The 19,318-nt window shown below is 39.0% G+C and overlaps 2 protein-coding genes across 2 annotated transcripts; one reads left to right on the top strand and one right to left on the bottom strand.

The window, feature by feature from the left end:
- On the bottom strand, window positions 1–2,276 carry LOC134672583 (arginine--tRNA ligase, cytoplasmic). The gene has a single exon (XM_063530528.1). It carries the CDS (start codon window positions 2,190–2,192, stop codon window positions 138–140), a length of 2,055 nt encoding a protein of 684 aa, XP_063386598.1. The 5' UTR covers window positions 2,193–2,276; the 3' UTR covers window positions 1–137.
- A 391-nt stretch (window positions 2,277–2,667) lies between these two features.
- LOC134672557 (katanin-interacting protein-like) lies at window positions 2,668–19,090 on the top strand. Its single transcript, XM_063530499.1, has 15 exons — window positions 2,668–3,061; window positions 3,995–4,087; window positions 4,429–4,529; window positions 4,707–4,868; window positions 7,900–8,219; window positions 8,784–8,963; window positions 9,151–9,288; window positions 9,408–9,666; window positions 10,127–10,357; window positions 10,813–10,987; window positions 12,931–13,115; window positions 13,828–13,972; window positions 16,326–16,419; window positions 16,651–16,766; window positions 17,091–19,090. Exons 1-15 carry the CDS (start codon window positions 2,976–2,978, stop codon window positions 17,176–17,178), a joined length of 2,373 nt encoding a protein of 790 aa, XP_063386569.1. The 5' UTR covers window positions 2,668–2,975; the 3' UTR covers window positions 17,179–19,090.
- The last annotated feature ends 228 nt before the right edge of the window (window positions 19,091–19,318 follow it).

Raw genomic sequence — 19,318 nt, 5'->3', positions numbered from 1 at the left:
ATGGTTTCAGTGTTTTATTTTTACTTAAAATGCATTGTAAAAATGGTACATAAATATGTAATGAAAATATTGTGATACACCTAAAATTACTGAAAGTTCACTCAATAAATACCTATTTTTAAGAGCAACTAGGCTTCTTACATTTTAGATACTGTTCTGATACCTAAGAGACTCAAGCACTTTTCCATAATTCTGGCAGTGACTTCGCAAAGCATTAGTCTTTCATATATTATCTTAACAATCTTTCCATCTTTGTCTTTCTCCACACAATAACATTTATCATAGAATTCGGTGAATGCAGATGAGATCTCATACAGGTACTCACAAAGAGTATGTAAAAACAAGTCATTGGATACTTTGAGGATTACTTCTGGGAATCTAAGAAGCACTTTACCAAGTTTTAGCTCAGCCTCATGAGATAATTTTAAGCCAGACTTTTCCACTTGAGCCAACAGATCCTCAGTTGAGACCTGGGCTGTGCGGGCTATGGATCTAATGCGGGTGAGAGCATACAATAGATAGACTGCAGTATTACCTTTGTCATCCAACATTTTGTCAAATGAAAATATGTAGTCATTGATCCTATTATGAGAGAGGTCAGCATACTTGATGCAGCCATATGCCACTGCCTCCTGTGCCTGTTTCAATTCCTCAGGCGTCAGTACTTTATCCCGTCCTTTCTCAATGAGCTTATCCAGAGCCCTTTTCAAACCCTCATCTAGGAGTTCAATAAGTTTGATGGTGTCACCAGACCTGGTTTTGAATTTCTTTTTATCCTCCCCCAGTACAACACCAAAACCTACATGTTCCACTTTTTGATCTTCATTTAAAATTCCGGCACGGCGAGCACAATTCTCTATGAGCGCAAAATGACCATACTGGCCCATATCAGTGACATAAATAAACCTATCTCCTTTTTCCTCTTCTACCCTCTGTTTTATAGTAGCCATGTCCGATGTATCATAAGTGAAACCACCATCAGATTTAACAATTGTTAAAGGTATGCCCTCATGGTTTTCACTACCCCACATGATTAACCTTCCCTCATCTTCTTCTAAAAGATTTTTCTGCTTTAACTCATCTATTACAACATGCATCCTAGACTGGTAGAATGATTCTCCGCGGTCAATAATTGTAACATCAAGGCGATCATAGATTTTCTGGAACTCACGCCGAGATACTTCACAGATCAGCTTCCAGGCAGCAATGTATTCTGGATGGCCAGACTGCAGGTGAACGACACAAGTGTAAGCCCGTTTTTTAAAAACCTCATCTTCATCAAACCGCTTCTTAGATTCTTTGTAGAATGCTTGCAAATCAGAAATGGGTGGAGATTCATTTTTAAAATTAGGGAATTTGTCTTGTAGATGAGCAATCAACATACCAAACTGTGTGCCCCAATCTCCGAGGTGGTTAATGCGGAGGACATCATGGTTCAAGAACTCAAGTACCCTGGCAATACTATCTCCAATAATAGTAGACCTCAAATGGCCCACATGCATCTCCTTAGCTATATTTGGTGACGAGAAATCAATAATGATCTTCTGCCTCTTCAAGGGTGGCGGCCTTACTCCATCTCGAAGAATACAAGTCAAAACATGCTCCGCAACCTTCTTATTCAAGTAAATGTTAAGGAAACCAGCTCCGGCTACTTCAATGCGTTCTATAATTGGTGATGTTGGAGTTTTATTTAATATATTGTTAGCTACTTCCCTTGGGTTACTTTTTATATTCTTAGCCTTTAGCAGCTGGGATATTGGCATGGCCGAATTACATTGGTAGTCTCCAAACTTCGGATTATTACCGGACAGGGTGATTACAACTGGCGCGTCTTCCAAATCAGGGTAAGCGGACGTTATAGCTATTTCAAAAACGTTTTTCAGCTCATCTAGTATGCAGATGGTGCCTTCTATAGAGTCGATATCATTGATTAGAGTGGGCCGCTTCCTAGGCTCTTTTTTTGTCGACTTACCGGCCCCAGAGCTTTCGGCTTTCACAGCGTTCTCCAGAATAGCAAGACGATGCTTGAGCTTCTCATTTTCAGACAGAAGTTTGTCAAGCCCGGGATCTCCTATGTAACTGAGATCGCCTTTGATGAGTTTTTCTATTTCATCCTCTATTTCTTTTGTCTCCTTTTCAGCTTTACGAGTTCGCTCTTCAAGCTGTTTTACGGTTTGGTCTGCCGTGGACATTTTAAATGCACTTTGAATATAATATCCAGGATTTTAAATTAAAATTATAAGCATCAATATTCGCTAACTTCGCTACGCTATTTATAGTTTTATAGGTTTTAGGTTATTAGCCGCACGACCGCACGTTGACGTTGACATGACAGCTAACTTTGCTTTCTCTTCTTGTTTTGCAAAGGGATTCAATCATCAGATAGAAAGGGAAAGGAATACATTATGTCATAATTGACCACGCAAATGAACGTGTAGCGGACAGCTGACAGAAGTGACTCGTTTAGAAATTGATAAAAAAATGTATGGCCCCAATAAGGTTGTTCTTAAAGGTGAGTTAGGTCTCGTTTTTAAACGGCTTATAAGTTTGCTCATAAGCGATTATTACAGACTTTCACTTAATAATTTGAAGAAACCTTGTTTTTGTTAATAATATGCAAACATTGGAGAAAAACGTACCTCATTGGCAGAAATATTACACATTTTCAAAGTCCAGCTTAATTCATCTCTTTTAAAAAATATAGTAACTATAGCAACCAAGGTCAAACAAACAGCGGCAAAATATGTTTCAAAAGTGGCAAGTGTGAATAATGAAATGATAATAAATTATTAAACAGGCATAAAACCCTTACAACAATTTTACTTATGTAACAAAATTTATTTGGTTAACTTTATCGTTGCGTTGTTTAAAACGTAAAGTTTAGAGTATAAGTACCTAGTAATGCGTTTACTGCGTCTTCGTTAAGTACTTGAATACGGAGAGCTATATTTTTTCTTTTTTCTGATGGCTGAAGAATGGCTCAGGAGCACAAAGGGATGGAAGCGCTTGGATATACAGACAAGGACGGGGAAGTACCATTCTGGTTGGAAGACATTACCAAGTAAGTGTGGTTTTTAAAAATATATTGTGCAGACATGATTAATGACCCCGTGTTTGTATTGGTTTTGCGTTCAATAAAGTCATTTTAGTACAATGGTCCACTTCCGCGTTTCAAGGTGAGGTTGGGGCTAAAAGGCTAGTGTACACAGTTTTCTAATAACATATTTAACAGTTTGCAGCCTTTGCCTTAAAGAACGCTTGGTATTAATAGTAGGTTTAAAAAATATAGAAAGTCGTTTTTAGAACTTCTATATTTACCATGCATTCAGATTGGGAGCTTTTATTAGGTAATTTATTCATGACAGGTAATTTCCTATCTAATCTTATCAATAAGTTCAATAGCATATACATCCAGGGTCGAACTGATTAGTTTAATATTGTGATAGTGACCATTATTACTTAGACTTTTGGTTATCATTTTAGCTGTGATTTATTTAATCCTAAATTAAATTATTAGGCACCTAAATAATCATGAAAACTAGCGACTCTGTGAGCTGGAGACCTCACGAACCAAAATGGCTACTACAATTTTTGAAAAGTTTTCTACAAGGTAAAGCGAAAAATTTTCAGACAAACGAAATTCTGTTGAAAAATGTGATCCTGTAGGTGAAAACAGATGGACAGCCGATTTCGCCTTCGGTTTCACTCGTTCATTCACACGTAAGCATAGTCTGCGGCCTGAGACACTTATAATAAGCCTTTTTATTCTGATTTTCTCTATTTTGTATGAGTACTAGACATGTTCTTGTTTATTATAAATGTCTCGAAGCTCAGTTTGCCTCTTGGCATAGGCCTCCTCTAACATTTTCCATCGGCCTAAAACACTTGAGTACTATTGAAATTTTGCGTGTGGTGTAGAATCACCCCAATAGCCTTGCCGTGTTCGCAGGCGTAGGTAAATTTTCCCCAACATTAACGATTTCACATATTACAGGGAGATGAAAGAGACACATATAAGAAACAGCAACGAATCGCCTCCCACCCTCGACAAGTCCAAGCTTAGTTACGGCAAGCCTCAGACTCACAGGTATGGAAGAAAAATTTTATAATAATAATAGGCCTTTTCATCTGTGTAAGATGTTTTAAGCAACATCCCGGCAACGACACTTAGGAGAAAATTATGCGTGCACATAATCACTCCGATAGTACGAGTAGATATTAATGTTTGCAATGCATGGAGTTCCGTACAAACTGACCCGTTTACATTGCTCTCGAGTGTAGAATAATATACATAGGCACATTAACGGTACCTACGGTTTAACATCTATAGGTACTTATTACTTTTACCACACCCTAATTCCAACTAGGCCTAAAAGATAACATTTCGTAAACAAGAGAAAACTTCAAAGGATCTCATCTCGATGACAGGTTAACAAGAAGGACGTCTTTGGACACCACAATGGATTTGCTAACCAAATCTCAAATGCAGCCGCTTGCCCATTCAGCGGGCACCGTTCGGTACAGTAAAGGTAGGCCTAGACTAATTTCCGCTACATATTTTAAGAACAACACCTCTTGTCGTGCGATCTCAACAACTCTTAGTTTCCCCGGTTGAAAGGTCAGATGGCAGTTGCTTATATTTTCCATAGCCCCTTTATCGATATAACCACCAAAATTCTACAGACAAATCCATTCTATTTATTCAGGCTACTCCCAGAACGGGCGACGAAAGTATCGCAATAGTCTTCTAGACTGGGACGACACCAACGGTTCAAGCAACGACTTCCTATCCGATCTGCTCCCGCACTACGTGACGCCCCGCCATCGCAGGGAAGACCACGACTTTAAGGATGTCATACTGGGGACGAGTGAGTACAACCCTCCTTATTCCTTAATCTACTGGACCGGAATGATGGAATGGATCCGTTCCTCTCCTTTCACTAGGTGACACCCCGCCATTGCCGCGAGAATCACGGCTTCAACGACATCATGATACTTGGGATGAGATACAAACAGTCCGTAATAATCTACTGGCAAATGTATTGGAGACGTAACAAAGACAGCGGCTTTGTACTGTCTTTTGGTCTTCTAACCTGTTGAGATTGAGCATGATTTGTGCAACTCTACTTAGGTCAGTAGCCGTCGGACACAGCCTCGCACCCAAGGGGGGCCTCGCGCGACAGTGAAAGAGATAATTAAGGGCCTCGGAGATGTGAATTCGCCCACGGCTAGATGAAAGTCAAAGTCAAGTCAAAAATACTTTATTCATGTAGGCCTAGTAACAAGCACTTATGAACGTTTTACATAATAATATATTATCTTAAGCTAATTATCAGAGCAATTTATTGAAGTTTAGATTATTCCATAGTAATATTGGATTATTATACAGATCAAATTTAATACTAAGAATTTCACAAAAAGATCGTCCGACATAAAAAAAAAATTGTATAAAAAATACTAGTCTAGAATGTTTCTAGAATAAAATCTAAATGTCAATAACAAATGTCAATAAAACTTAACAAAGAAGTACATACATTGAATTATCTATTTCGAGTCACCATTAATCCCACGTTGTTTTATCACTCATGTAGTCTTGTGTGGTATAATAAGCTTTAGAAATAAGTTTACGCTTTACATAATCTTTAAATTTATTAATTGATAATTCAGTAATATGGTTTGGAAGTTTATTATAAAATCTTACACAATTACCCATGAATGATTTTTTAATTTTATGGAGCCGTGTGAAGGGCACTGCGAGCTTATGTTTATTTCTAGTATTAATATTATGAATGTCACAATTTTTCCTAAAATTAACAATATTTTTATGTACATACAGAATATTCTCATAAATATATTGACAGTGCACTGTCATTATGTCAATTTCCTTGAATTTATCTCTAAGTGAGTCTCTATGGTTCAATTTATATATTGCTCGAATAGCCCGCTTCTGCAGAACAAAAATGGTATTTATCTCTGAAGCACCGCCCCACAGTAAAATACCATATGCCATAATGCTACGGAAGTAACTAAAATATACTAATCGAGCTGTTTTCACATCAGTTAACTGACGGATTTTGCTCACTGCAAAAGCTGCAGAACTCAGTCTACTCGAAAGAGTAGCAATATGGGGACCCCACTGAAGTTTAGAATCTAAAGTTATACCAAGAAAAACTGTACTATCAACTAATTCCAATTCCTCATCCTTCACAATGACACTTGTTTGCACATGCCTTACGTTACTACTAGTGACAAACTGAATACATTTAGTCTTTTTCTCATTTAACAATAAATTATTAACATTGAACCAATTTACTACCTTTGAAATAGCATCGTTTACATCATTGTACGCTTGTTGCTGTCGTTTGACTTTGAAAATAAGTGAGGTGTCGTCTGCAAACAATACTATGTCATGGTGGGTCTTTACAAGGAATGGCAAGTCATTTATGTAGATGAGGAACAGGAAAGGCCCCAATATTGACCCCTGTGGTACACCCATAGAGACCAATGACCCCGGTGATCGCTGTCCACTCACATCGACCCTTTGTATTCTACCATTTAAGTAGGACTTAAGTAAATTCAGTGCCGATCCTCTAATTCCATAATAGTGTAGTTTCCTGATCAATGTTTCATGACAAACGCAGTCGAACGCCTTAGACAAATCACAGAAGACACCTAAAGCTCCGTGACTCCTCCCAGGCATCGAAAATATGCTTCATTAGCTCAACACCAGCATCGGTTGTTGAGCGACCCCGTGTGAAACCAAACTGCTTATTATGCATTAAATTATTGCCGTTAAAATGTCGTACTAATTGAGAAAGAACTAATTTTTCAAAAATCTTGCTGAATGTTGGTAGCACAGATATCGGTCTAAAGTTAGTGGGGTCAGAGCTGCTACCAGATTTAAACAAAGGAGTTATTTTACTATGTTTCATTAAATCAGGAAACTCGCCGCAATCGACACTGTTGTTAAATATAACTACCAAGTCAGGCGCTACGATTTCTACTAAGGATTTGACAGCATGGACAGAGACTCCCCAGAGGTCATTCGTTTTTTTGACATTAATTGATTTAAACGCCTTTATTACATCTGAGGTACAAACATGTTCAAAATGAAGGTCTCTACAACACTCTGGAACGTTATCTTTTAATAATGTAACAGCAGATGAGGGTGATGAATTTAAATCCTTAGTTGTAGATACTGGTACCTCGTTGAAAAATTTTTCAAATTCAGTAGCTACTTCTAAATTGGAATCTATAATTTTGTTATCAATATTTAGTTTCAGTTCTTTCATTGTGTGTTTCGAGCGACCAGTCTCCACATTAATAACTTTCCAAGTTGCTAATAATGTCCGGAATATTTTTAATTTTCTGACTAAGATATTAATTTCGCTTAGCTATATGACAATCTATTTTAAACTTCTTCGAATATTCCTTGACATGTTCTTTAAATTCATCACTCGTATTAAACCGCCGTTCCTCATACAAAGCATACAGTTCACGTCTCCGTTGATGTAAGTCCGCAGTAGCCCACTCACTAAAAACAGATGCACCACTAACTACGACCGATTTTGAAGTAAATATCGCGTTATAATGTTCCATAAAAGTGTGAAAGAATGAATTATACATACTATTAGGACTCATATCGGAAGACAAAAAGGGTAGCGCCTGAACTAGACTTTGCTTCATTCTTTCCACGCGGTCCGAGGTTACTGGTACAAAAGTAATTTGTTTTCTCAATGTATTTTTCCTTAAGGCCTCAAATACCATTAATTGGCCTAAGATGAGTTCACGCTACGCAACTGCTTAAGGTCTATGTGTACTTAAACGATGCCACTACAAGTTACGAAAAATGAATCCAGCAGTATTAACCTTTATTTCTTAACTTGGTTAACTTCACAGGACAGCAAGACATTAGAATAGGCCGAACAAAATCTAACGATTCGTCATCAAGCATTCAGACTGGCTCATTAAAAAAATACGCGAGTTACACCACCAATCCACCAAAGAAACCCGCATCACTGAGTTCTATGTCATCTTCAAGAAACACCGAAACAAAAAGTACAAAAGAGTGGTTAAAAAGCGAGTTTGTGATACCCGAATTGCCTGAAGGGAGGTTGCTGGAACTGAAGATATACTCCAACTGGGGGGACAAGTACTTGGTCGGATTGAACGGCATAGAGCTGTTTAATTCGGACGGACAACTAGTGCCAATTGAAAAGGTAAGTTTCTGTTTGGTGACTAACATGTTTCTAGTGCAAGACTGAAGGATATTCTTGATAAGCAGACAATATTGAAAATTACAGTTAATGCTTAAAATTTCCATGTATCCAGCAGTAAGTAATTTAGAGATTTTTTTTTACGACTCTGTTGTACTGTACTTCGTAAACTTGGTGATTGAGTGAGTGTTCAAGGATCGCGAAAAACATAAAGCCCTCTCTCCCTTCAGAAAATCCTTCCCTACACAAAAAAACTTCTGCAGTCTTCTTCAGCTAGACTTAGACCCACATCTCCGTCTGAGATCCACTGAGTCAAGTTCTTCATGAGAATTACCACACTCGTTTCATCAGTGGCGTAGCTAGGCGTGGGCGAAATGGGTTGTCGCCCACGGCCTCGTGCCCCAAGGGGGGCCTCGGGCGAGGCCCCTTCGGGCACAGTGAAAAAAAAGAGCCTTGTAGGTGCAACTTCGTCCACGGCTAGAGTAGTTCACGCTACGCCCCCGCGTTTCGTCATCGTCGTTATTGTTGTTGTACTAGTGCTAAGATATTCCATCTTACTGTCTATAGGTATGGACGGATTCAGAAGCCGGCGATACGAAGCACGGTCGCCCCGATGCAATCGTGGATGGGGTGGTACGAACAAGAGACGACCGACATTGCTGGACTACTCCAATACCAAGGAGTACACCCGTAGTGCTTAGTTTACTCTTGGCCAACTGCGCGACTATTGCTTTACTGAGAATTTGGGTACGTAGCAATTTAGAAATACTTAGTTTAACATTTCTTCATTTAGAAATAGGCGTTCACTCTTACTCTTAGGTGTACTTGACACGAATTGAGTACATAATTATTTTCAGTTTCTCCATCTAGGTATTCTAGGTCTAGTTTTAGAACTATTTGACGACGATTTTCTTCATATGAGGGTATTTTTCAGAACTATAACAAGTCCCGCATATACTCTTCACGTGGGATCCGCTTGGTGCAGATCAAGTTGGATGACCGCGTCATATTCCACGGTGAAGTTGCTCGCGCGAGCGGCGAACTCAAGGGCCTCCTTCCTACGTTCGGTGACGTAAGTATGAAGGGTATTCTGTGGGTAGACCATCGCCTGAGCCATCAATATCGACAATATATGGCGAGGAAATCAGAATCAGAATTCGTAACGTTTCAGACAGAATATTCTTCTTACAGACGATCCTCTTCACAAAAGACCCATCCATCCTCGAAGCCATAATGGTAAACGACAGGAACTTCCAAGCGCTCATGCGAGACAACGAGCCCAGCGACATCCCAGCCGACATGAGGCCTCCTACAGCCGACGGGAGGGACGGACTCAGTCCGATACTGAATGAATCCTGGGAAGAGCAGAAGGAGACCAAATACGTGGCCAAGAAGATTAAGATAACGCTCATGTCGACGTGGGGACAGAGGAATCTGATAGGGCTCACAGGTATGCTGTTCGTTATGGTGGCACGACTCTTCGAAAAAGCGTAGGCATTTATACGTGGAAAGCTAATGCGTTGCGTTTTCTTATATCCAGCACCTGGTCAACGTAGGCCAAACGTAGGTCTCATGTATGCGGGGGACAAAACGAAATTGTTGTCGTTCCACTAGAGTTAGCTAGAACTGCTAAAACCCCACCGCCCGCACATTTCATAATACCCGTCCCCGCTGTCTTTCGTTCCCCGTTGCCCGTGGACCATGGGAATTTCACGTACGAATTTAATTTAAATCAAGCTATAGTTTCCATTGTCTGTGTAGTGTGTACCCATTTCCTGATAAACTTGACGATCTGAACCAATTTTTTTTTTATGGTTCTGATATTACTTACTTACCTTTCTATCCGGTAAAACTAGGGTCACACTGCTGGTTAGCTAATAAATATATTAAGATACCTTTTCCATCCCCAGGAATCGAGATCCTCTGCAACAGCTCCGCCATCCGCGTGCACCGCGCCTACGCCTACACTTCCCACATCTCCGAAGACCGCCTTGACCCGTCCAAGATTCTTGACTGCAAGAGCTTGTTCAACGGACGCAACATTTCCACGGACTTTGAGGATATGTGGTGCACTAACTTTGTGTCGGGGAGCATGTTTTGTCATATTGTCATGGAATTACCGGAGACTAGTGAAATCACATGTAAGTTTATTGCTTAAAGTTATTAGGACGCATGGTATTTTTTTGGTATTTTTCACGCGAGCTTTTTAAGGCCCTTTGCACCTCTGGGGGCCATAGGACAACAACAGCAACAACATGGTATTTTCCGTATAGAAGAATATTTCTGAGGACCATCTGGACCCATTAAAGTTGCTGGACTGCAAGAGCCTGATCAATGGAAGCATCATTTCCACGGACTTTTAAGATATGTGGTGGTTGGATGGAGTGGTGGAGAGTGGCAGAGTAATAGGTAAGTCACATCACACTTCTATAGGTTGTACCCATCAAAACACAAAGAATTTGAACGCCAAAAATCTAATTGAAATTAGTAATCGTGTTAGAGGATGACTTTGGGCCCATGTATCTTCAAGCTCAAAGCCAAGAAATTGTATAGATATGCCTATGTATGAAACGCAAATACTTATGGTCTGTTCCAGGTATTCGCATCTGGAATTACAACGCCAACGTGGACCTGTCGTACATCGGCGCCAAGCACTGCCGCATCACCCTAGACGGCAACCCTCTTCAGAGCCGCCCGATATTACTCCGGCGGGCCCCTGGAGACACCTGCTACGATTATGTACAGCAGTTGGACTTGCAGGCTGAGGATCGGTAAGGATCTTACCTATGTTTAGATTTATAAATCATTTCAGGGCACGGATGGAAAGAATTTTCTTTACGCTCATGCGTTCGGTCAGCGACTGACACAGCGTAACTGTTAGTTTAATGAGCTTATTTACAGATCTAGACACGCGGCAGCGTGTCAAGCCAAGTTCAAGCAAAGGAACTGGCTAGCCAGCGCCAAGTGTAATATTACACGAACCACTTGGTGCCACTTTTGACCCTTCTATAACTCAAAACATCTTTAACGTAAACATAAAAAACTACGTGTGTTTAATTATATCCATAAGGACATCTAGAAGCCCAAATTTCATGAAGCAAGCTCAAACGATTATAAAGATATGAAGGTCAAAAAGTCGTAAATTTTAAGACTGACTGACAGACTTATAGTACCTAAACCTAACCTACTTCCAGATGACCTAGAAGGATGAAATTTAGAATCCAGCTCAGTTATTGTATGAAAGCGTAGGAAAAAATCTAAAAATAAAAAAAAGTTATAAAATAGGGGGGGTCCCCATACAAAAAAACCATTTTTTATTGTGACTGACATATAAGTACCTAAACCTAACCTACTTCCAGATGACCTAGAAGGATGAAATTTGGAATCCAGCTCGGTTATTGTGTGTAAGCGTAGGAAAAAATCTAAAAACAAAAAAAAGTTAATAAATAGGAGGGGTCCCCATACAAATTTCTTTTTTATTGTGACTGACATATAATACCTAAACCTAACCTACTTCCAGATGACCTAGAAGGACGAAATTTGGAATCCAGCTCGGTAATTGTGTGCAAGCGTAGGAAAAAATCTAAAAATAAAAAAAGTTAAAAAATAGGGGGGGTCCCCATACAAAAAACCTGTAATACGCGCTAAACAACCGGCAACGGTGTGTCGTTGGCGGCGCGCGGCACCACATAATTAATACAAAGAATAGAAGTACAAAACATGCAGCGGAAACACAAGAAAAAACATTAAATCTCAATACCTGCCTAGTTTTCTTTACAAAAAGTATTGATATCCCATCAAAAACATAAATGTAAAAAAGGAGAGCCAAGTTCAATACAAAAATTATGCTTGGCTGTGGGGTTCGCCGCAAAAAGAATGGAGATCTAAATGAGTGCCAAGTTCTATGCAAAATCCAAATATGTATTTATAGGAACAAAATAACATTATAAACAAGTATTAAACTCTATTTCTTTGCTTTACTGGATACCTATAACAATTGCTATTATTTAAAAAAATGTGAGATCTTAAAGTAGGTTAGATTTGGCTTGGCCAATTTTTATCAGAATTACAAAATATATATGTTGAATAACTTTATAAAATGACTGATGTAATGAAAACTGGCCAAGTCAAATCTAACCTACTTTAAGATCTCACATTTTTTTTAAATAATAGCAATTGTTATAGGTATCCCGTAAAGCAAAGAAATAGAGTTTAATACTTGTTTATAATGTTATTTTGTTCCTATAAATACATATTTGGATTTTGCATAGAACTTGGCACTCATTTAGATCTCCATTCTTTTTGCGGCGAACCCCACAGCCAAGCATAATTTTTGTATTGAACTTGGCTCTCCTTTTTTACATTTATGTTTTTGATGGGATTATAGATTCTTAAATAGTCATACCTACTCATAGATCGCCGATTCACATTCTGATGATGGCATATGAAAAGTTAAGGAGGCGGCCATCCAGAGCCGAGAGTGCCGAGAGGGACCTCTATAGCTCACGTCTCGTGTTGTAATGTAGGTAACAATGCTGCAGCCATGAGTTCTCATGCCGTTTCTAAATTACAGTACAGTGCTGGATTAAAGAGCAAAACAAAAAAGGCGTTCAATTATAGGGTTACGAAATGAGGCAAAACACTATATTCAGCGCCATTTTGAAAGAAATGACTTTTCCATCTTAAAGTTATCTGAATATTCTTCCCACATCAGGTTAGAAAACCCAAAGGAAGACTACCCAAAGCTGTCCTACAACGGCGGGGCAGAGCCGAGCGCGCCCACCGGCTTCGTTCTGCAGATCAGCATATTCTCCACCTGGGGCGACGCGTACTACGTGGGGCTCACGGCAGTGGAACTGTACGATCCTATGGGGAACCTCATACCTGTTACTGAGACCAGTGAGTAGACATACTGTGTCGTTCACGAGTGAGTGATTTAAATGAACTGTATCATTTGACTGAACTCACTTACTCTTCAACTCAGTGCAGATACAACTCGCTCATTTCGCTCAGTAACTCCTCTGTCTCAGTGTTCCTTGCTCGCTCTTTCCCACTCATGATCCGAATGAGCCTGCCGAGCGTGACGACCGAGTGAGACGATGCGAATAGGTTTTGGAGCGGTTCGGAAGAATTCGGACGGTGTCGAGAAAACATGGCGGGATCGTATCGCGTGATTCGCCATCTTGGTCGCACTTATGTCATCTGATTGATTGACATATATATCTCTTGCGAATACTCACTCCAGATCCACTGAGCGAAATGAGTGATACATATCACCGCCAGCGAAAGATATGAATCAATCTTTTCAACTCAGTGAAGCGTTTTGCGTATCTGAGTATCTCTACCAGTGATTGACCTAATATTTTTATTCAAACTTTAACTACCCACTTAGACTAGACATTCAAATAATTTGGCCTTACAACAACGTCGCCCCGCTGTAAAGGCCCCTGTACACAATGGGCCAGCGCCGGCCAGTCCAAGGGACGCAGCCATGCGATAGAATGAGATAGAAGTTTGACTTGCTCCCTCTAACGTATAATTGCGTCCCCCAGACTGGCCCACGCTGGCCCATTGTGCACAGGGGCCTTAACGGTTGATATGTATTTGTCAGATGTGTGCGCGCACCCGGCGAGCGTGAACGTGTTGGACTCGCGCGCTCTGGACGTGCGGACACCCGACAAGCTTGTGGACGGTGTCGTCTCGTGCGACGCGGCGCACTCTTGGCTCGCGCCCATCTTGCCACACACACTCAACAGGTAATAAGTGTATTTACTTTGTAAAACTACAGTATTTACATAATAGTACTACTATATACTTATCGTCAGGTGAGAAGCAAAAGTCACTAATTACCACCACAAGTTCATAGCCATAGTGAACCATCCCAACTAGCAAAAAAGTCTCAGATTGCGCACTTTATAAGAGTAGTGAGCTTATAGCGCTCTTATTTTTGTTTTGAACTTGTCATCGCTCTTATATTAGTCTTAGACAAGCTAATACGCACTTTAGTAAGTTTAGTCTTATTACCTAGTCTTATATATGTATATTAGAGCATTTTATAATACCATTATAAGCCTCTCGCTCTTACAATAACATTTACTAAGTCTCATTGAACTTGAGAGTACCTGGTCTTATATCCACATTCTCTAAGTTCATTTGATCTTATAATAGACTTTCTAAATGCTATTATAAGAATGTAAGACTAATATCAACATGGCATAATACTATTATGAGCCTCTCGCTCTTACAATAACATTTACTAAGTCTCATTGAACTTGAGAGTACTTGGTCTTATATCCACATTCTCTAAGTTCATTTGATCTTATATTAGACTTTCTAAATGCTATTATAAGAATGTAAGGCTAATATCAACATAGCATAATACTATTATAAGCCTCTTGCTCTTACAACAACATTTACGAAGTCTCATTGAACTTGAGAGTACGTGGTCTTATATCCACATTCTCTAAGTTCATTTGAACTTATATTAGACTTTATAAATGCTATTATAAGAATGTAAGACTAATATCAACATAGCATAATACTATTATAAGCCTCTTGCTCTTACAACAACATTTACGAAGTCTCATTGAACTTGAGAGTACGTGGTCTTATATCCACATTCTCTAAGTTCATTTGAACTTATATTAGACTTTATAAATGCTATTATAAGAATGTAAGACTAATATCAACATAGCATAATACTATTATAAGCCTCTTGCTCTTACAACAACATTTACGAAGTCTCATTGAACTTGAGAGTACCTGGTCTTATATCCACATTCTCTTAGTTCATTTGATCTTATATTAGACTTTCTAAATGCTATTATAAGAATGTAAGACTAATATCAACATAGCATAATACTATTATAAGCCTCTTGCTCTTACAACAACATTTACGAAGTCTCATTGAACTTGAGAGTACCTGGTCTTATATCCTCATTCTCTTAGTTCATTTGATTTTATATTAGATTTCTAAATGCTATTGTAAGAATGTAAGACTAATATTAACATAGCATAAGAACACTGTAAGTACGTACTTTCCTGATCTTACTAAAGCTATAATAAGATCAACAGCAGCACTTTAGTAAGATATTAGAGTGATATAAGATCAAGACACTTATATCACAATAGAGAAGATCAATATCAGATGGTTTGATCTTAAATCGTTTTTGGGAACACTATTGTTAGTATAAGTAATTCAACATGGCCACATCATTTGTATTCAGAATGCTTAAAATACTCTAATAGTGCGCTTGAAAAATGCACCTACATCAATGGCTGACTATCAATACAAAATAAAGAAATAAAATAATTATAAAAATATTCAAATACCATATTTGAGTAGGCGCATAAAGTTTGAAGTGTAAAACAGGGTCTACTTTACAATAAATAATATTTTCCCATGTGAATACTTACCCTGAAACATAAACAGACGATGATAAACAGCACGTTATTATATTTAAACATAATTCATAAAAAGTATGATAAACACTTACACTAATATGTTTTTGTCACGTTGCAGTTAATTTCACCCGTAATATTTATACTTCACAAATAGAATGTTTCAAACCAAAATAAGCTTATTTAGGCTTACAAGATTCTAACGTTCGACCAATATAAGCCTATGTAGGCTTACAAGATACTTACGTTCGACCAATATAAGCCTATGTAGTATGTAGGCTTACAAGATACTTACGTTCGACCAATATAAGCCTATGTAGTATGTAGGCTTACAAGATACTTACGTTCGACCAATATAAGCCTATGTAGGCTTACAAGATACTTACGTAAAAGCGATATTAGCCTAAAGCAGCTTAATATAGTTTTGAAAAAGATTACTGTGAATGCAAACAACATTCAATTAGACTGATATTAGAACGATATTAAAATAAATACGCTTATGCTTTGTGCCCAAACCCGGGCTTATACGATGATATAAAATCAATATAAGAGCGACAAAATTGTAGTCTAGAGACTGTTGTTAGCGTGATTTTGCTAGTTGGGATATTAGTACTGAAAGAAGGTCGATTTTTGTTTATTTTTTTTTTTGTAATTAGAGACTTTGGCTTGTCACCTGACGAAATGGTCTTAACCCATGAACTGTTGCAGGGTATTTTTCGTGTTCGATGCACCAGTATCAATTTATGGGATGAAAATATGGAACTACGGCAAAACTCCCTCCAGAGGCGTCAAGGAATTTGGAGTAAGAATATTTTTATTATTACCTATGGTGGAGCGCAATTACGTTTACCAATATATTGGAATCCAGTTTTTACTCTGCAGTTAATGCGAACACACTTTTGCGCCTCGTCATTCGTCTCGCCGCTCGCGCTCGCAAGTTTTGCGATTTGACACTGGGTTAACGGTTTAACCGCTTAACCTCGGTTTAGTGGGCCAGGGTGTTTAGCACATAAAGGTTTGAATAATGCTGCAGGTGTTGATCGACGATTTGCTTCTGTTCAACGGCACGCTGGACTGCGCCAAGCCCGGCGATACAATCACACCGCAGTGGATCTGCCTGCAGAACAACGATGACGACTCCACGCCAAGGTACCGTCCACTGGGGTGAACAGGGATGGCTGGGGTGAATAGGGCTAAACTTAAAATGTGATTTACCTGACGATTTCTTAAAAAATATCCACATAAATTGCATAATCGATTGAAAATAATAGTAGATTTTGTATGATACATTTTGTGTGGGTATTTTTAAGAAATTGTCAATTAAGTATTTTAAGTTTTGTCCCTATTCACCCCAGCCATCCCTATTCACCTACGTTGGCTATTCCTTAATGTCTCAGACGTTTATTACATCTTAGCGTCTGCTAATTGGTGATGGTCTGAGACCAAAATTAACATGAATGATTATTATTGCAGCCCCCCTCCACGAAGCACCACTTCGGGCTCGCGCACGGCCGTGGACCCCGCGGCGCGGCCCTATACCGGCGTCAGCCACAGACACTGACACCACCACTAACATTCTTATCAAATAAGTCCAAAGATATGCACCTTCCTCAAGGACGAAGCTGGTCGTATGATGGCCTCATATGGCGATGCCTTCTTGGGGGCTTTTTTTGTGCGTCCGCTTCGCTGTCGCCACTCAAGAGACAGACTGCGACCATAGTTTAAGGCCCCTGGACACAATGGGCCAGAGCCGGCCAGTCCGAAGGACGCAGCCATAGACCTAGTATTACATAGATGAGCTATACGCGTGCCTCCGTGAGGGACAAAACATACGCAAAGCGACAATATTAAAAACACGTTTTAAGATTCCTGACAACATACCAAAAACAATCTACGTAATTCGGTCGGGTTATTTGTTGCCCACCATAAACCATACTAAATTTTTGATGGGGAAGAAACAAAAAGTGAGACTGTGACAAGGACAAGCAATAATACCGCTTTATCTGCTATTCCTACTGAAATTTCCATAAGTGCATCTCGTTCGGTCGTTTGGCCCCTCCCCCGTGTCATCTCTATATTATTGTACCTCTATGGGCGCAGCCATGCGGTAGAATGAGATAGCAATATCACTTGCTCCCTCCAACGCATAAATGCGTCCCCCAGACTGGCCCACGCTGGCCCATTGTGTACAGGGGCCTTTATATGTGCAATGTGCTGTAGGTACGCAGAGATACGTCAACGATCTTGTTTTTCATACCTTGTGGATCTCCTCATTAATACAATCACATACTCGCTGCAAGGACAATCCGTTTTAAAAATAAAGTTAAAAACCTACCTACCAGAAACAAACTTGTCGTTAGGGTTGCCAGATGGTCAGGATTTGGCGGGAATCTTCCGATTTTTAGCATGTGTTCCCGATTCCCGACACAGTATAAACTGTTCCGAAAAACAGCTTCACGTTATAAAACAATAATTTCAAGTTCCGAACTGTCGTCTAGCGAGCGAGCTGACGTAGTGCCAATAATGTAAAATATCGTTGTTTTTAATACAATTACAAAACTTATACAAACTATTATTAAAATTAAGTATAGACTAAATAAATTAAAACTAAAACTAATAAAATAAATAAATAAATAAAACTTACCCACCTACCTTAGATCCCCCAGATCTGTCCCCTGCGGAAGTGTGCCCATAAGGCTGGCTACATTCCCACGCTGAATAGCTATGCCTATTCTTTGGCCTAGGAATGAGTCGTTTCCAACAGTCTTTTACTTTAATTGGAATTTTTTTTTTGCCGACTTGAGTCCCAAAATCCCGAAAAAATTATATTGTTTCCCGATAATAGCGCCTTTCGATCTGGCAACCCTACTTGTCGTTGTAATAAGGGTAAAGAAAAGGTTTATTTTATTAATGTGTATTGTAGGCGCACTTATTGTCTCATGATAGCCGTTGCCCCATTACATAGCCCGTTATGTTCGTTTCTATAAAAATATTTGATTTACAAATAACTATCACTCCAATTGTAGTAGATAAGTTTTGGTTTAATGTATACCGACGAATAGATTAGTCATTATTGTAATGCATGTTTAAATTTAAATAAAAAATGTGAATTGAGTGGAGTTCTCTGTAAAGCATAAGGTAGCGCAGATATATATTTAAATAGTAACACCTAATTTACTACCGTTGTTAATCAAAACTTAAATTAGTAATTATAAATCAACATAGTTCAAATTTAAATAAGTAGACTGCACCAGCCAAATATTAGTTGTTTCTTTATATACACAACAAACTAGTGTAGACTTAGGTTAAGCAGGAAATACAAGTTAATATAATCTTTTTAATAAAGTGAATTCAAAAGTATTTATGTTCAATGTTTAGTCAAATAGTAAGTGTACAGTATCGTAGATAAATTCGTTGTAACGTGCGTCCCTGTCTAGATTTTTTGTACCAATAATAAATCAACGATTTTTAAACCATTGTGTTCATTTAGTACCTTTTCATTTTTCTTATCAAATATGTATTACACAAAACAAATCTTATAAAATATTAAACTCGTGTAATACACACACCTCTGGACCCGGGCATGTCCTTAAACTACGTCCAAGGCCACCGGTGGACGGGCAGCAGCGTCCCTCAAACTCAGTGTACTCGACTGCGATCGCCAACCCGCCTGCCAAGCGTGGCGATTATGGAATTCACCC

This window comes from Cydia fagiglandana, chromosome 17 (assembly GCF_963556715.1).
Source record: "Cydia fagiglandana chromosome 17, ilCydFagi1.1, whole genome shotgun sequence".
Lineage (NCBI taxonomy): Eukaryota > Metazoa > Arthropoda > Insecta > Lepidoptera > Tortricidae > Cydia > Cydia fagiglandana.
This window is presented reverse-complemented; position numbering and strand designations above follow the sequence as displayed.

Excerpts from the sequence above, each read along its gene's own strand:
- LOC134672583 (XM_063530528.1), bottom strand. The coding sequence starts at position 2,192 with ATGTCCACGGCAGACCAAACCGTAAAACAGCTTGAAGAGCGAACTCGT.
- LOC134672557 (XM_063530499.1), top strand. The coding sequence starts at position 2,976 with ATGGCTCAGGAGCACAAAGGGATGGAAGCGCTTGGATATACAGACAAG. Across the intron at positions 4,530-4,706 it reads CACCGTTCGGTACAGTAAAG|GCTACTCCCAGAACGGGCGA; the intron begins GTAGGCCTAGAC and ends CTATTTATTCAG. Across the intron at positions 9,667-10,126 it reads GAATCTGATAGGGCTCACAG|GAATCGAGATCCTCTGCAAC; the intron begins GTATGCTGTTCG and ends TTCCATCCCCAG.